The 17489-nt window shown below is 41.9% G+C and overlaps 3 protein-coding genes across 6 annotated transcripts in view; 1 reads left to right on the forward strand and 2 right to left on the reverse strand.

The window, feature by feature from the left end:
• The window catches only part of tex10 (testis expressed 10), a 9576-nt gene extending 3191 nt beyond the window's left edge, over positions 1 to 6385 (reverse strand). The window contains exons 1-13 of one of the 2 annotated variants that reach the window (XM_074684478.1): positions 6316 to 6385; positions 5772 to 5841; positions 5570 to 5603; positions 5124 to 5323; positions 4817 to 5004; positions 4381 to 4707; positions 4072 to 4284; positions 3714 to 3966; positions 3517 to 3629; positions 3013 to 3260; positions 2766 to 2901; positions 1609 to 1778; positions 247 to 424 (exon numbers count right to left, since the gene is read on the reverse strand). In XM_074684478.1, the coding sequence (XP_074540579.1) occupies positions 247 to 424; positions 1609 to 1778; positions 2766 to 2901; positions 3013 to 3260; positions 3517 to 3629; positions 3714 to 3966; positions 4072 to 4284; positions 4381 to 4707; positions 4817 to 5004; positions 5124 to 5306 (2009 nt within the window). In that variant the 5' untranslated portion in view covers positions 5307 to 5323; positions 5570 to 5603; positions 5772 to 5841; positions 6316 to 6385. Of the gene's footprint in view, positions 1 to 246; positions 425 to 1608; positions 1779 to 2765; positions 2902 to 3012; positions 3261 to 3516; positions 3630 to 3713; positions 3967 to 4071; positions 4285 to 4380; positions 4708 to 4816; positions 5005 to 5123; positions 5324 to 5569; positions 5604 to 5771; positions 5842 to 5935; positions 6040 to 6315 lie in introns of those variants that run through there. The other variant, XM_074684477.1, reaches the window with a different exon arrangement.
• Positions 6155 to 13994, forward strand: LOC141801435 (uncharacterized). Of its 3 annotated transcripts, none has more exons than XM_074684481.1 (12): positions 6155 to 6282; positions 6545 to 6635; positions 8031 to 8061; positions 9047 to 9124; positions 9219 to 9358; positions 10346 to 10471; positions 12555 to 12600; positions 12706 to 12774; positions 12866 to 13248; positions 13352 to 13456; positions 13569 to 13665; positions 13827 to 13994. In XM_074684481.1, exons 2-12 carry the CDS (start codon positions 6561 to 6563, stop codon positions 13862 to 13864), a joined length of 1188 nt encoding a protein of 395 aa, XP_074540582.1. In that variant the 5' UTR covers positions 6155 to 6282; positions 6545 to 6560; the 3' UTR covers positions 13865 to 13994. The 3 variants fall into 3 exon arrangements, with proteins under 3 accessions (XP_074540582.1, XP_074540584.1, XP_074540583.1); XM_074684482.1 differs by lacking the exon at positions 6155 to 6282 and adding an exon at positions 6357 to 6446; XM_074684483.1 differs by lacking the exon at positions 8031 to 8061 and having other exon boundaries at positions 6232 to 6282.
• Positions 13995 to 14306: 312 nt separating this feature from the next.
• On the reverse strand, positions 14307 to 16657 carry rbm12ba (RNA binding motif protein 12Ba). Its single transcript, XM_074684480.1, has 2 exons — positions 16585 to 16657; positions 14307 to 16293 (listed from the first exon to the last, which is right to left on the reverse strand). The coding sequence occupies exon 2, from the start codon at positions 16267 to 16269 to the stop codon at positions 14524 to 14526; it is 1746 nt and encodes a 581-aa protein (XP_074540581.1). The 5' UTR covers positions 16270 to 16293; positions 16585 to 16657; the 3' UTR covers positions 14307 to 14523.
• Positions 16658 to 17489: the final 832 nt, after the last annotated feature.

Raw genomic sequence — 17489 nt, forward strand, 5'->3', positions numbered from 1 at the left:
TGTCACAAGTTTGTTAAATATTGAATAAACACGTCCTCCACATCAGCACCTGTCAACAGAAAGAAATCTGATCCTCTCATTGAGACGTGTATTTGAAAGCACAACACTGCCACCTGGTGGTGTCAGAGAAAGCTGTCTTCACAGTTTTTTGCTCAATGAGCTGCTTCCAAATTTTAGACACTCCTCCTCTGGTAACTTTCTGGGCTCAAGAAGCCCCAGCAAGTGTTCAGAGTTTTAAAAACTCACCTCAACTGTACGATACGAATCAAAGAGGCAGCGAGACCAGCAGAGATTCGTCCAGCCGTGCAGCAGCCACTCAGATTGGCCAGCAGGGACTGGGACATCTTGGGCAGGAAGTAGATCAGCTGCACCATTTGTTGCTGTGACTCTGCTGGTAACAGGACCACGACTCCCTCCTGCGGATCTTTGAACACACACGCACACATTTGCTACATTTCACATGTAATAAAGTACAGACCACAAAGCATGGCACCCCTAGGGCATTGAACATGACGCTCTAACAGCAAAATTAATTGATACCAGGAAAACTCACCTACTACAGAGTAGTAAAAAAAAAGAAAAGAAACAGATGTAACTACTGCAGTGATGACTTGGATAACGTGCATGTGTGTGCTGTGCCTTCCTCTGACGCACATGCTGATGTCAGAAAACCTCAGACAAAAGGAGTCTTGTGATGGGAAATTGCTGCTTCTGCTGAAGTTTCTGTTCATTTGCTGCCTTCCCTGCTACCCCTCACTTTCACACACCAGCAGAAGTATTTAACCATCATGTCCATACCCCTGCTGTTTACCTCTGGTTTTGTTAATAAAGTTGCATATTTGGAAAAATGAACTTCTACAGCCTTCTTGGGAGACTATGAAATAACTGAAGCAACTACTTCTGTAACATTTTTCTCTTTTTAATCCTGAACATTGCTGCTTGATGCTGCATTACGTTGATCTGTAAGTTTTCAGTTAAGTTATATATTTCTTTGTTGAGTTGACTCATCTTAATAGAAACATGTTTTAACTATGGATGGGTACTGAACTAGGTACTTTTATAGGTACCGACAGAATTCTGTCAAAAGTACCGGGTACTGATTCACGTAAAATCAAAAGGTACCATGTTTAAGTACCTTAACACATCCTTGTGACTGTGAGGGAGTGAAACAGTAGGTGATTTTCTATGCTGGACATGAACACAGCATTGCAAGATTACATATTGACGAATATATATGTTAAGTTGGAAAAAAATGTACATTCTATTACTAAACAAATTGTTATTTTTTACCACATAAACACAAAAAAGTACCAAAAATTGGTACCGTTGAGTTCCAGTACCAATTCCAGGTACCAGACATTGGTACCGTATTGATTCAAGTGTGAAAGGTACCCAACCCTAGTTTTAACATGATGGTTACAGAATCAGGGAATCCTGGGATAGGATACTTAAGTGAAGCAAAATTAAATTTAAAAAGTTGAAAAAGTCTTTGGTACTATGACGAAGCTCTGTGGGGTGAAGTTTTCATTCATATTTCTCCAACAAGATGCAAAAATCCTTGTGACCATTGGCCCCTTTGGGTTTCTCTTCCTAAGTGAGTGTGTGTACCATAGAGCGTGCAGGCGCTTGTCTGCAGACTGTTGAGCAGGTCTTTGTTTCCTCGGGAAGCAGCAGCCTGGATGGACAGGATGAGTCGTGCTGAAAGAGCAGGGTTACGTTGGCCCAGCTGGGACAACTGCACAGGGAGATATGCCAACCAGCGACTCAGGACCTTACTCCTTCAGGGGAGACAGAGAGGGGCAGAACACAGCCACAGTTATACAAGGGAATCATGTTTCCAACAACTAGTACAAACACAATACCTCATTAGACATTGTGCCTCAACAAATGTGTAGATGTGTGTTTATTTACATTTACAACCTCGACGTCTATACCATTTACTACCACTAGGAATGCACTGACACTGATCGTGGTATCAGTTATCGGTGTATCAGTGTATCAGTACTCCCAAAAGCTGGATCGGTATCGGTGGGAAGAGATCCATGGTGCCGATCCAGGCAAACAGCTCTATGTCTTTTCGTTTTTTTTACTAGCACTCTTTGCTACTTGATTTGAAATGTTGTCTCTGATGCACTTGCTTTGTTTTTTGTTGCTTTACCAGTCAATAGGTCATAAAAGTTTACATTTAAAAAGAACTTGTGTACCTGTTGAAGAATTGTTTTGATGGTAAACATTTAAATATTTCATAGTTTAAATAAATGTTAACTTCAATAATTCCATATACTCATTATTTGCCTTTTACCTAAAACATTACCAGTCTTATCCCACAGTAGGGCATGCTGGTTATTATCTAACACTGGTATCAGATCGGTATAGGTATCGGTTGATAACAAAGCCCAGGCATCAGTATCGGTGTTGGAACCAGAAAAGTTGGATCGGTGTATCCCTAACTTCCACTACTTTTAGATGTGTTTGATGGGAATACAGTCATCTACAGGGTTATCACAGTAGTATGGAGTGTTTAAAAAAAGATGCTAACTTTTGCTTTGGGATGATTGAAGCTGATACAATTTTTAACTTCACATTTTGGTCTTGGAAAATAAACGGTCAGAGAATCTATGATTTGCACTCCTGCACTTAGTTTTATTTTTTTATGATTTCTTTCATTTTTGAGGCCCACGAGCAGATGCAATTATTAAAGTACCAAAAGATTGTAAATCTGCAGTTTGATGATCTCACATCTGAAGAAGAAAAACTGAAGGTACCTTGCTATGTGTGTGTGTCCTTGCTCCTGCTGGTAGAGTTTGCTGTAGAAGGACAGCAGCAGGGATCGTGTCTGTAAAGTCAGGTTCCTCTGCTTGTAGTACACATACACAGCTGCCAACAGCTCTTCTGTCACTGCTGCAATAATACAAACACACATGCACACAAAAATTAAATGTTTGCTATCTGTTTTCGACTCCTTGGGACTTGCAGGTCCTCACGCTATCAAATGAAACCACACATGCTTACTTTTGCTCCTTTGGGTGAGCACCATCTTCCACACAGTGCCCAGCAGCATGTGGAGCTGCTTGTAGCTCAGTTTAACTCCACTGCTCAGAGTGTCTCTCACAAAAGTCCTCAGAGGTGTCAGCCAGTCTCCGTCTGTCTCTCGACCGACTCCTTGCCTCTGACTGAGGGACACCATGACCTGACAAAGTGTGATGTTAAGGGCCAGAGGTTCTACCGTCAGTCCTGGAACAGCTGCAGTCTGCTTGATCCTGCAGTGAAGGTAACAGGATTTAGCACCATAACAAATTGGAGCTTTAAAACAGTTAGCATGATGGCTAATCCCTGGTAGTCCATGCATTAAAATATGTTTAAATTCGTCAAGGAAGTCTGAGCAAATACAACAAGCAGCAACCTTTAGATGATGTCCACTATTGTCACAGTCCTCAAAAATAGGCTTTAATTATCATTAACAAAAAAAGTTAGGGCAGAAGTTCTGCTCCTCATTTTAAGGCCAACATTCCTAACCTTTTGAGGTCAACCTTCTTCCTATGCTTAGGTGTGTCCCTAGTGCCATAGGGAAAGTTTTTCATGAAGTGCTGCTTAAAATCTCCCAGGTATTCTTTGTGAAACCATGCATCCTAAAAAAAACAGAATAATTTTGTCAGTTTTATCTTGTTTAAAAAAAAATATGACATTAGATATTTTTGCACTCCTCATCTTACCAATGCATCCCGGTGCTCCAGCTGAGGTGCCAGTTTTCTCAGCAGCTGCAAGATCGACAACACTTGGAACATTACTGACATTGCTTCTGGGGTAAGCAGGTGAGCGCCCTCACTGCTGTTCCAGGTACAGTCATTGGTACTGGCTTCTACCCAAACTTCCAAGAGGAGAGGCACCAGAGTGGCTGCAAAGCTTTGAACTGAATCAGCTGAGTCCAGACCCTCCCCCACTGCAGGTCCAGGTTCTACTTCTGGTCTAATTGAATAAAGAACAAATAATGACTTGAATATAAAATACTCATACTGATTCTGATTCTGATTCTGATCTTCCAAGTGGCTCGAGGGGCGTTTGGTTTCCTACCTGAGTTTAAAGGTGGACCTTGGAGTCGGTTTGGCCCCAGAATGCTCATACACCCTGACTCCAACCTTGTTGTAGGTGAGCTCTTCCCAGATAAGATTGAGAGGTGTAATCCTGCCCTCTCCACTGGAGCCAAACACTCCTTCAGTTTGGCCAAAAATATCACTTTCCTCAATCGGTCTTTCCTCAACCACGGCCTGCAGAAAGCGTCCAAGCCTTCAAATATAAGTGACACAAAATAAATGATCAGCAAATGAGTTAACTTTATAATTCAACATATTCATAAAGAATATAACATTATGTGTGTCAAACCTGGAAAGAACAGAGAGGCGCCACTGCTGACTCGTAACAGTCCTGCTTGGGTTGACTGATAGTGCCCATGTCCGTCCCTTTGCATCTTGTTTCTTTTTGGCACCGGCACTGCTTTGTTTGTGAGAAATCAACTCCAGGAAGTTAGTGAGGAGTACAGCAGGTCGTGTAGCTAGCAGACCAGGGTAGTGCTCCAGCAACACATCAAGAACTTTCATGGCATCTTCCTGGATGCCTGGCTCAATATGGGTCATGGCACAAGAAAGGTGGGCACTGAGGAGGGGGAAAAATGGAGCCACTCGTTCTGCAGGCACAGACTGTGCAATGAACCTAGGGGGAATAAACACAGGTTCAAACAGCTTGGATTATGCTTACTGACAAGAAAATAAAAAAAATGATTCATTTACTGCTGGTTATGTTTCACAGACACTTCTCTAACCTGAGCACACGTGTAGCTGCGACACGAACATTGGCATCCTTGTCAGTGAAAACAGCTGCCACTTCAGACAGCAAACGAGACAGATGCTGTTCTAACAGAGAAGGATTGAGGGACAGCAGCTCTCTCAAACCCAACAAGGCACTATGCTTCACATTGGCATTGTAATGGTGCAGCTGGGACAGAAGCTCCTGGGAAGTAGGGGGAAAGTGACAGAAAGCAGAAGAAATTTAGTTTTCCAGAAATGAATTTATAATGATGAAATGTAAGATAGTTAAGTGAAAGACTGAAAGACAATGGGAGAGCTTACATTGATACCAAGCTGTCTGTGAGTGGTGGGACCACTTGTGTCTCTCTTCAGCTGTTCAGATAGATGGATTCCTTTTGTGCGGAAATTGGTGTTGGTGGCATTATCAGCTTTGGGTTTCGTCTTCCCCACCTTTAACTTCACCTTCTGGAAGTCATCCTGTCTCTTCTTCTTCTTTGACTTCATCGTTACAAGCTACAGACCTGTGGTGCAATGCATTCAGGGATGATCATACAATTTAATTCATCATGGGTCAAACTAGCCACCTAGAATGTTTTAACTTGGTGGTTGATGCATTGAAAGAGACAGCACACATTGTACAATATGCCCAATGTCAACTACGAATCAAAAACATAAAAAAGCAGCCAAAACAGATCACAAGCCACACTGAAACGGCAGCAGCGCTGTCCGCTACAACATCATGCATCCCAGTTATTCATTTTACTCACAACAAAGGAAGTCCTGGGTACTACCGGAAGAGATCTGCTCTGCATCAAACACAAACCAAGTTTAATTAGCTAAAGATCAGCCCCTGCAAAATGAATAAATCCTTATCAAAGGAAAATATTCAGGATTCACACATCTCGTGCTTATGCGTGGGGTCCTTTAGCTCTGTGTACATTTTTACAAAGTCTCGTTAGATGTGCTGACCTGAACAGCTGCGCAGCACACGTTCTCTGATTGTGACAGCTTCTCTCGTGCTGGAAAGTATTCCCCAAACCTTTTTGGAAACAACAAAACCTTTAATTTAGAATGTCTATCTTATTTTCTTGTATATAATGAATCAATGTACTTATGATGAATGGGTTTCATACAATGTTCTATTTAGCCCCGGGACGCTCTGGTGAAAAAAGTAAGCGCACCGCATAGTTGTCCTCACAAGAGCCTATAATTTCAATTTTTGTCCAAAGCCTGGCCATTCTGGATCTTGTGTTACAAATTTTATGTATCTCCCCATTCCACGAATTTATAACACTTGATTATTTTTTGTTTGCGTGAACACTAAACCGCTTTAAATGCTAGCATTTTTAAGCTGGCAGATGCACAGCTCACTCTGCTAATCGACGCGGGGCTCTTGACGTAGGCCGCTTGGCGTGACTGTTGTGTCGGTCGTCTGAACATTACTCGTCCCGGGATCTCGCAGTTTGTATCATTTATATCGGTAATTGTGGTAAATTCTACTTACAATGCTTACCCAGTAACGACACGGCGATGTTTGACGTTAGATCTGTGATGATGTTTTTCATATTCAGCGTAGTTTGGTTCATAAACGGTCAAACGTACCTCTAGGCTTGACTAGGCCTCAGACGAAACGAAACAACAGAAGTAAAATGTTATCATAGATAGATTTTTACCCGGTCTTTTGTTAGAACTGTTTTCGACTAATTATTTGTTCTGACGAATTTTCTGTTCTGTCTCGGTAGTTTCGGAACGGAGAGAATGGACGCTCAAGCTTCAGTAAACAACCCTCCACCTAAAAATGGACTGCAGCCAAATCAAAGGAAAAATTTCAGAGTAGGTATCACAGTAGTGCCCTGTGCACGCGCCTAACCAACGGTAAACCACTAATACAGACACATCTGAAGAAACGTTGATTTTTTTCGTGTGTCTCTAAAACTGTCCAGTAAACTGGCCGTTTGCCGAATGGAGAGCCAGGTGGTAGCAGTCCTTGGGCGGTGGACTTTTATCCACCTCTGTGCTCTCAGGCTTTGTTGTGTTGCACTGTGGTTTATGAAAACCAAAGTCAGTGACCTGGCCCTCTCAGCTGCGGCTTGTTGGTGGGATCTTCTAGAGGACTTCCTCTGGAACCTCTTACGGTTCAGTTTGCAGCTCGAAGATGCAAACATTTCTCAAATGTTCTGAAACCGCTTCTAGTTTTTACTCATTCGACTTGAACTTGAGCTTTATGTTGTGACTGTGGTTCCCTGAACCAATTCCTGATGACAGGCTACTCAGTTTTTATCTCTGAGTACTGTCAAAGTCAAAAAGGCCAAGAGGTAGCAGGGCGCACAAAGGGATCCTTACAAAAAAGACATGTTTTAGTCCCTTGCATATGTACATGATAAATACATCAACAGCAAATAGAGTTGCTGTTTGTTGGATTTGATTTCTAAATATTATTGAAATTCAGTACAAGCGACTGAGAGGACTTGTTTAAATATTTAGAAATGTAAACTAAGCTGATCCCAAAGTGCTACATGCAGCCTTTTGATTATTTTTTCTTTCCCTGCTTGGAGGCATTTTTCTGTCATTTGTCCTGTTATTTTGTATTTCGTTTAGGGGTATGTTTGGCAACGTGTTTCCTTTAAGAACAGCTGCCCTTAGCCCTAGTGACAATAAGATCAAGACCTCATAATAAAGTAGGAAGTACTATACTACTGTTAGGATTCCTGTATTAGACTGATATCACTTCCTTCTTTCCCTTTCCTGAAAAAGGGGAATTGTTAAATTTGTATGTTTTTAAAATTGGTGCTCCCAGTCATACCACACTGGGTTGTAAAACCTCAGTACCCAGTGGTAGATGAAGAAAAACATTTTTTACATTAGCTGAGGTGTTGACCTCAGTGCCATTCCAATGTTGCCGCTGTTACCATATTTGCCACTAGATTTTTTTTCCCTTCGTTAAGTAAATAAATAAGCTGTGCGCTGTTAAATATGCTTTCCTGTTCCTTTTTTCTCATATAATGAGAACTAAGACTTATAACCAAACATACTTAAAAAGGGCACTTGTCTCTATGACTGCTGCTCCTTGTAGCAGGGTCAGTGGAGAACAAGGAAAATACTATCTCTATGGCATACATAGGGTGGCTGACATGGACCTAGAGTTCAGTCCTGTGCTAAATGTCATCCTGTAACTAATGCCTCTATGTGTCTCTCTCCTTCATGTGGGTTTATTCCCTCCTTTGACAGAGAAAGCAGCCGCAGCATTCTGCTGATATAGGTAAGTCCTCAATACATGGTGCTACTGCCAGTGCTGAGAGTTGTGGCTTGAGGCAGTGATTCTCCTGCTTCATGTCTTGGGGTGGTGGCATGTCCACCACTCTCTGAGACTCTCACTCACAGAAATGGGGGCTGTTGTGGTGCCATGATCAGTGTTTGTCAGTACAGATGGTCTTGCTATACAATTTCCACCATGTTGCACTTATGTTCCCATTAAAAAAAAAAAAACATATTCCAGTTTTTACTTGGTTTGAAAATGCAGAGTTGCACTGACCCGTTCCATAAGCCAACCCATTCTCCTGACATGTTGCTGCAATGAAGATGAGCACTGATAGCTACGCAAGTCCCTAGAGACCAGGACACATGGTCTTGCAGAAGTGGGACATAAAACTGTGTGTTTGTGATGGCTGCCGTTCAGATGGCCGTTCAGGCTGATGCACTTTTTGTGCTGTGATGGTTCAATGAACATTTTCTTCTTTTTTTAATGTTTCTTTAATTTGACTCTGCTGGATGCAGCATTGTGTTTTCATTCAGTTGTTTGGTCTGAACTGGTTCGATGACACATTTTGTAACGCATGATTTCTTTGAGTTTAACCTAAAGATGACTTGCAAGAGCTTTTTAGTTAATGAAGGGAATTAATTGTGTGATTGCAGTTCAACTGCTTGATTCGGTTTTCACAGAAGTGACTCTTCTGTGGTCGGGCATATCTAGAAGCAATGCATCATGGGAGCTTTTCTTCTGTGGCCCTGTAAGGCCTAATCAGGGGGTTAACCAAGAGCTGTGGTTCTTGTGTTTCCCCTGTAATTTCAGCACACATGAGGAGTTTGGGTTGCTGAGTTAATAAAATCAAATCTTTTGGCACTAAGACACTTAACCCACTTAACACCTACGTCTTCTTTATCTTGATCACTCTAGCTTTCTGTTGTGAAATTCATTAAGTGTGTGTTGTGTTTCTGCTTTTTGCTGACCATTGTTGTTTTTTCAGTGTACACCAAAGGCACATCTATCCAGACCGTGCCCGGTCTCAGCAAAGTGTTGAAGGGAGTCACAGACTGCATCGTTGGTAAGCAGTAGGGCTTTTTTTACCTGCGCACGTCTATTACCTCCTTCCCTCCCCTTGCTTCAGTGTATAACCAATGATGGTTGCTTGTCTACAGGTCTTCAGTATGTCTGGGAATACCGGAGCCCCAGTAAGTCGGTCCCACCACACTACCAGTGCAAACTTTGTGCTGTCTCCCGCTTGCAGCATGATATGGTTGCCCATGTAAAAGGCTGGAAACACAGCTTCAGATATTTGGTGAGTTTTCTGAATTTGCTCTGACTAAAACTCAAAAGTTAAATTAATGAGTAAAAGGGATGGGTATATGACCACAAATTTATATCACAGACTTTTTTGTTCTTAAATCTGTTCCATTTGTTTAACAGCATTATATCAATGTTTTATACAGTTTATGATGCTACTTGCTCTGATCTCCTTTTCGTCCCTTGAACAAGCCCCAATTGTGATAGAGGGGGAATAGAAGGGGGAGGAAGCAGCGGTCTTTGGTTAGATCACTCTGTTATACCCTTTTGTCTTTACCCTCCACTAGAGCTGCGTTGGTGTTTGGGAAGCAGATCTGTTTTTTATTTTGTGTACTGAAACCAAAGCTGCATTTCCACCAAGCAGTACGGGTCGGTTCGGTACGGTTTGGGACAGTTAAGTCTCATCCCGTTTGCGTTTCCACAGCAAACTGTGCCCTCTCGTGGTGGGCGGCGTGTAAGCCGCATGCCGGAAGCCACAGCTGGTAAACAATAGCGCGACGCCGTAGCAGCTTACCCCGCGATTAAATCCAACAAAGAAGAAAACGCGACACAATAAACAAAGGGCACGGATGGAAGACATGCAGCATTTCGTCCTCTCTGTGATTTTAATGTAACTCTCTGTTACAAAGTGCAATCAAGCTTCGTTTCAGAGAAGTCTCTGTGCCGCCAGGAGAAATGCAGCCGCTGTTGGGGTAAGTGACGATTCTTTTGACCAATCAACAGTCTGCAGTGTGTTGCTTCACCTCCCGAGAGCGGATCGGTTCAGTCTGGCACCCATACGAAAGGGTCCCAAAAAAGTGGGACGGCTCGTCTCGGTTTTTAGGGATCCGTTCAGGGATGAGTCTGTGGAAACGCCGCTAAAAGCGCACCGTACCGAGACGAACCGACCCGGACTGCTCGGTGGAAACGCGGCTCAAGATGTTGGAGCAGTGATGTCGGTAAATATTATCTGATATACAGTGGTCATCTTTCTTATACACAGAAAAAAGCCCACCCAGACAAGGTCACCAATGAAGAGGAGGAGGGCGTCAGAGACCCTGCTGTGAGGAAGAAGATAAAAGAAGCCGCATCTGAGGTTGAGAATGCGGAGGGCAGGGGGCAACTCAAAGTGAGTTTTGTTTTGATCCTGTTAGGTAGAAAGCAGATCATAATACTGCCAAATATTCTGTGTCCAACAATCATTCGAAGTGACTGTCTGTATAGAGGTTGACAATTTTAAGTCTAGTGAGACTTGGGGGCCATTTACAGGACAGTGGTTTTAGGATACAGCCACACTGGCAAACTGTACCATGCTTAAGCACACTTCACCTCAAAACACGTTTGGAATGGCCCGTGTGACCGCAATCGTGCTGTGCTTGAGCACATTTCACTTCTCTGCTTTGGCACGCTTCAGAGAGATGGGCTTCAGCACAGTTTACTTTATGCATGCGCAGGGGCGTAGCTACAATAAGGCAAACACAGGCAGTTGCCTGGGGCCCCAAGATTCCCAGGGGTCCCCAAAGCATCTCTCAAAAACTGATTTATGAAGTTCTCTTCAATTGAAAGCATTTCTTTTTTCTAAATCTTACTTCACATGCTTCAAAATACATCGAAAAGTTTAATCTTTAATGATCGTTTTGGGTACTCCCCCTCCCTTCTTATTCAATGGGCTATTCCAGGTTACAACACATCTGGAAATTTGATTCAGGAAGAAAGTGGTAAAAAACACTTTTTTTCCCATTTTTTTCTTATTTTCGACCAAGTCGGAAATAAAAACAATGTTGCTCTGAGATCTGAGATAAACATATTAGACTTTTCGGATTTTAAGGACTTTATCTAGCCCAGGAAATAGGATAATTTTCTCAAAATCAAACGTTTTGAGTTGGTGATAAACATTATTGTACAAAATCTCCTTTTTGTATACATAACTCACTGGCCAGGGGGTCAAATAAAAATACATTAACTTTAAAATGATAGTACCAAAAAGTAAATATCACCTCTTTCAGTAGTTTTTTCCCAGTTTTATGTTGTGCTTGTTATTAACATATTTTTTCTTTACTAAATATTTTTTTTCAATATTTATCTATTGTAATGTTTTTCACTTCATACTTTCTTGTTTGTTACTGTTACTCTGTAAATTCCCCACTGGGACAAATAAGCTGTCAATTGACCTTAAAAGATTTCAAATCCAGGACAAAGTGGACTAAATTATGTGTTCACTTTCTTCAAAGTCATACTAAAGTACAGTACTTGAGGAAATGCATTTAGTTGCATTATGTTACCATGTACAAGATTAGCACTGTCTCATGCCTTGATTCTGGGAAAGAGACAGTGGACCCAGGGAAGGCCAGTCTAGCTCTGAGGAAGATGAGTTACAAGGACATGGAGGGCCCCATTGACTGGGTTTGCCTTGGGCCCCCAAACGACTAAATACGCCCCTGTGCATGAGCACAAATACGTGGACAGAACGTGCGATCCATGATGTATGATCGCTGCGAGCACACCTCTCAACAATCATTTTAAACAAAGTGGGGTTGTACGAGGTCTGTGTCAGGCCAAAGCGACTTGCCGTAAGTCAAAAAGTCCCTAAAGTTGTAGCAGCACTCTCTGTGTTGTATTGCCATGCGTGTGTGTAATACCTGCTAAAGTCTGGTTCCTATTGGAGTAGTGTGACCGCTGGCCGTACTCTCCAGCGGGGGAACAGCATTGCGGGGGGCAATCATGCTTGAGCACGGCACAGTTTGGATGGCTAGTGTGACTGTGTCCTTTGGATGGAATGCAAAAGTATTGGGGCTTTCAAGTTCACATCCTGTTATGCAGTTGCTCCTTCTTGGCTCTTTGAAGATTATCAACTTCCAAAATACGGCTTTCACTTTTGACTTTGAGCCATAGTTTTAGTATTTTTTGTCAGAACTTGGCCTTTCTAAATATTCTGAGGATAAATTTTCAACAGTGGTTTTGCTTATATAGCTTCCCATTCTTCCTGGTCATTGCTATTCTGAAGACTTGAAAACAAGGCAACTGGACTGTGTTGCCTATTACATCTTATTTTCCACAGCTTTATTATGTGAAGTGCAATGGTAATATCAACTCTTCCCTTGAGGATTAAGAAGTATTTCTGATTCAGGACATCAGTGATTTCAATCAAAAAAAATTTTGTCTGAGGTGTACATTTTTGCAGATTTGACCCGTTTTGTTTGTCTATCCACAAGGTAATCCTGAAGGAGCCCTGTGAAGTACTTGCTTTCAAAGGACTCCGTAAGTCTTGTAGCTGCAAATCTGTTAAATAATTTGTATTTCTGGGCGGGGCTGTGATGTTCCTGGAGTTTTAGTGTCTGTAATCATCTCATCTTTCACTCCCAGGTTCTGCAGCCCCCAAAGCTGTGCCTCCACTAGCCCCAGGTGTGGGACTAAAGGGACCACCCCCATTTGGTGAGTTACATGTTTTTAACAATAACCTGCAGCTGTGTTTTTAAATTACTGCATGTGCATTTAAATAAAGTGAACATGTTTATTCTCGCAGGTCCCAGGTTCGCTGACCAGAGGTTTCCTCCTCAGGGGGGTCTTCTTCCTGACTATCCAGTAGGAGACTTTGGTGAGCCTGGCTTTGGAGGCTACTCAACTGGGCAAGATTTCCTTGACACCAGTATGGAGCAAAGACCTTTTTCAGATGGTATGGGTATGCGCCAAGCTGGGGATGGTTTTGGACCAAGTGGTGGTAGAGATGGTTATAGAAGGAGTGGACTACTGGAGAGCCCAGGAAGAATGTATCCTGAAGAGTACCGCTCCAGTCCAGCAGGGGGTGGCCTAATGAAAAGACCTGTAGACAAACCATCAGAGAGGCCTGGCCTGATGGGAGCAGCTCCAGAAAGTGGCAGCCTTCCAAACAAACTGCTCACCTACCTGGTATGTGCATTTCTAACATAACTTTACCCAGAAAGAAAAAGAAAAAAAAACATTTTGGTTTGGTTACTCAGAATTTCTTCTTCCCTTGAAACTCTTTTAACAGGATACTTTCCGGATAGAGAATGAGGATGACGCACAGCTGGTGCTGAAGGTGACACAGAAACTAACAGATGTTCTGATGGAATACAGACTGAGGAGTGTTTCAACGGTATGGTGTTGGATTTTTCTAGAAACAGAATGCTTTTATTTTCATGCCTTGACTTCCATCTCTTCCAGCGTCAGCTCTTCTTCACTTCTCAGTCTCTCTTTCTTTCCTGTAGGGCTCCACTCTGAACAGCTTTTCAATGAGTTCATCAAGTTTTTCTTCCACACCCTCAAGACTGCCAAGCATGGACAGATACTCCAGTAGTCTCTCAGGTATGTCAGCGTGAAGTCTTCTCTCAACCTTTTGTAGTGTTTTATCCATCCATGGGCAGAGGACACAATAGAAAGTGTTTAGCTCAAATTAAACATCAAGTCAAAATAAAGTGATGTTCTTTTGTTTACTATGGTTGTTTTCTTTGTTTATCTTTCCACAGGTCCTAGCAGGTTCTCTGATGGTCCATCCAGGTTTTAGATGTGACATCTTAATCTTCTTATCCATCTGTCTTTTACGTACATGCAAGGCTGTCTACTAGTCTGAAATTTGAGGATTACCATATTTTTAGGCTACTTTTTTGTTGCTTCAGTTACATTTTAGTTTTTTTTCCTTTTAAAAAATTTTAAGTTGGGGAAAGTTTTACAAAAATTCTTGTGCATGTTCTGCTGATCATTTACTTTAGGCCAGTGTTAATTGCCTATGGTCCAATTCTATTAAAAACATCAAAACAAAATCATTTTGCCTGCATCTCAGAGTATTTTCTTCTCTTGCTGTAATAGTCTATGTTGATTTATTTTAATTATCACAGTTCTTCAAGGGAAAGGAACCAAAAGAACGATCCTGGTCTGAGATTTTGTAGACATAATTTACAGCCGCCAACCTGGGGAAGTCCTCCTGACTCAATGAAAAGTCCATTGAACAGTTCTGATCCATTTATTTTTAAATTGTACAAGATGTTTACAATAACAAAGTATAGAAACAATTAGCAGAGATTTAAGTTGGCAAAAACATTTGACTATGCATAGAAAGCTCAATTGTTAAGTGATGAAGTTGTTAAGAGTTGCAGTAGAAAGGCAAATATAACAAAGTTAAGAACCTCAGTCTGTGATCACTGACTCAACAGTTGAACATTCATTTTAAACTTCAACACACAGTTCTTGTCTCAAGATGTCCTCCATCTGCTTCGCATTAATAAGAGTAAGGAGCACTTCAGACCCCAAGAAGTCCTGTCCATGGAGCCTCTGAGCAAGTGCAGCAGACTCAGCTGATTCAAACTGGACCACAGCTTCACCAATGCTCCTGCCATCACTGTCGCACAGAAGGATGATATCATCCTGTGAGATTTGATACTCACAGAAAAAAGTCTTAATTTGACTTAAATGAACATCTGCTGGCATGTTTCTGACAAACAGATATGTCTGGGCTGCCAGGTCTCTGTTCCTACTCTGTGGTTCATCTGGTGTGTTAACAGGAATAGTGTTCTTTCTTTGTTTTGTTTTCTTGTCTTTCGTCAGACAATGATTCTGATTCCTGGGGTAGGTTTTTGCCATCATTTCCTTCATCAGCAGCCATGAACTTGATGAGACCTCAATGGCAGCAGAGCCCACATGGCATCCAGACAGAGTCATTGCATAGTCATAATCCTCTGTGCATTTAAAAATGATAAAAGCGGTGTCTGTTCGGTTTCCTTCCTTGTCAAGCAAATGTAGCACATTTTTGTGTGGAATGGATGTGCATCGAAATAGTTCTTTGATTTCAGTCTTTGTCATTGTTGGGGGTAGATTACAAACCTTTACAACATACTCTTTTGTTGGTGAGAAGGCACTTGAGCCATTTTCAGGTCTTGGCCTTTTTGAGTTTAAGGGCAAGGGGCCAACAGATCCACTCTTGATCCTTTTAGAGGGTGGAGATCTTTGTTTGTGGTTTGCATTTTCCCTGAAAGGCCTTCTAAAAGGCTTACTTTGCACCCTTGTTCCAACGCTTAAAGCATTTTCACAATCCTGCAATGCTCCGGTCCACATCTTCTCCGTTGCTCCACGGACCTCTACAGAGATGTTGCCAAGATGATGTTGATTGAAGAGAAGTGCATCACATGCATCCTGCATGTTCGCAAATTTTACAAGGCATCCGTGGTTAAGTCCCAGCTTAACATTTACTATGGCCTCCTGAACTGCCAGCCCTGTGAAGAACTGGCAGATGTCATCTTTAGTGGTTGTGGATGGCAGACCAAACAGTCTGACATAGCCTGGGCTTGTCTCCAGACTTTGCTCTTCTACCATCACCTCATCAGAAACATGTGTGTTTTCACTCTGTATGTAATCAACTCCTGGAACTGTGTCCTCTTTTCTCTGATTAGATGCCTGGAGACCTTGAAGGACTGTGCAAATTCCAAGAAGAAAGGCAGTACCCGAATCAAGGGCAGATGCACTCTGAGCTTGCTGATTTGTAGTATAAGGATTGAGGGGCTGTTGCAGACTTGCAGTGCTGAGATCCTGTGGCATCACTGTAGAGGGTGATAGATCTGCAGTTTGGGGGCTAAGATTCCTTCCATTCATGCGCAGATTTGCATCCTTAGAAGACAATGACCTCTTGACTAAGTGGGGCGAGGGTTTCTTTTTGTTCAACAAAGACTCAAGTTTGTGCTCTAATTCTTCCATGCTGCTGATATGCAGAGTCACCTTAGAGCCTTTAAGATTCTTTCCTGTAAACCTCATGGCCAGCTGAGCCTCTTTTTCTGTGCTGAATGCGACAAAAGCCTCCCTTAGACTTCCTCCAAGTATGTAGACTCCACCTTCAGGAATGCGAAGGCGTTTGAAGAATGTCCTTATGTCTTCGATGCCTGCTTTCACATCGAGGCCTTGCAAACGGAGGACTATCGTCATCTTGTAAAACAGGGAAAGAAGTTTCTGCAAGCAAAAAAAAGACAAAAGTGAAAAAAACGGCACACTAAGATATAAAAAATGCCATTAACATCGGTCCTCTGTGGAATATTCAGAGGTATAAAAAAAAAAAAAAAAAAAAAAAAAGCGTGCGTCATGCATGAGCCCAGAACAAGAATTTGCAGCTGCTGAACGATGGAGAAATAGGTTTCCTTTCTTCGTTAGGCGCGAAAAAATACGTTCACCTATAATAGATTACCACATTTAATGCAAGTAGAAGGTGTTTTGATCCTGTCTTACATGTCTGTGGCTACTCACTAAAAAGCGTGGTCTTCTCCTGCTCCTCACACCGCCTTCTGATTGTGGCGTTGGTTTTCCCCTTTTCCCTCCCTTTCTTTTCATCTTCTACCAAAGGTCCAAAGAGTTGACGGCTCATTAGCGCCGACTGCTGGACTGGAGTGTAAGAGACTTTCTACCAGAAACGCTCTGTCCTGGAGAAGTTACGCGGGAAAAAAAAATCTTATATCATCCTAAAAAACTCTTTTCATCTGAAAATTTTACAACTGAAATTTTTTATATTTGATTTGAAAATATTTTGAAGAACAGTGTTTAATTCAGTGATAAAAACAAGCTGATGAGGGAAAAGGATACAATTCTCACAGATTCATATCCCCTTCATATGTCTTTACAATTGAAAAAAAAATTAGCCAAAATGTATCCATCAACTCAATGTGGTCAATACTAAACAGATCTATCATTACAGACACTGCAGTTTGATCATTGGTTTGACCGTCTGATCTTAATAAAAGTGTGACATCTGGTGTCTCTAGGAGGACCTTTGGCTAAATTGACTTCCTGAATACAGCATGCCCCATTGTTTACTTGGAACATCAGTGATACTTTTGTTTCTTTGGTAAACTAAATTTGAGTGTGATTGCAAATCAGCACTGTTCTTTATCATGTAAGTTCCAAATACTTGAATGTGAAATAAATGAATAAATGAACAGCAGTTGAAAATTGAAAACGCAACATCCAACTTAACAAACTGTTAATAGAATTTCTTACAGTGAAAGTCTAGCTGGTCAAGCCTCGAAGTTGAAAGGTTGATGGAAATAGGGCAGAGGCCTCATCAACCAAAGATGTCTCCCTTTCTCTTTCTGTCCGCATGTTCTGTCTTTTGCCCCAAAGTTAGAGTCTGTTAATAGTGGAATTTTTCTAGCTGG

The sequence above is a fragment of the Halichoeres trimaculatus genome, unplaced genomic scaffold (genome assembly GCF_033239565.1).
Source record: "Halichoeres trimaculatus isolate MK-OKI-2021-1 unplaced genomic scaffold, fHalTri1.1 fHalTri1_scaffold_12, whole genome shotgun sequence".
Classification (NCBI taxonomy): Eukaryota; Metazoa; Chordata; class Actinopteri; order Labriformes; family Labridae; genus Halichoeres; species Halichoeres trimaculatus.

What these genes read in the sequence shown, in the direction of transcription:
- LOC141801435 (XM_074684481.1), top strand. Translation starts at nt 6,561, where the DNA reads ATGGACGCTCAAGCTTCAGTAAACAACCCTCCACCTAAAAATGGACTG. An exon ending in ATCAAAGGAAAAATTTCAGA is followed by an intron (nt 6,636 to 8,030) that starts GTAGGTATCACA and finishes CTCCTTTGACAG; the next exon opens with AGAAAGCAGCCGCAGCATTC. An exon ending in GCAGCATTCTGCTGATATAG is followed by an intron (nt 8,062 to 9,046) that starts GTAAGTCCTCAA and finishes TTGTTTTTTCAG; the next exon opens with TGTACACCAAAGGCACATCT.
- rbm12ba (XM_074684480.1), bottom strand. Translation starts at nt 16,269, where the DNA reads ATGACGATAGTCCTCCGTTTGCAAGGCCTCGATGTGAAAGCAGGCATC.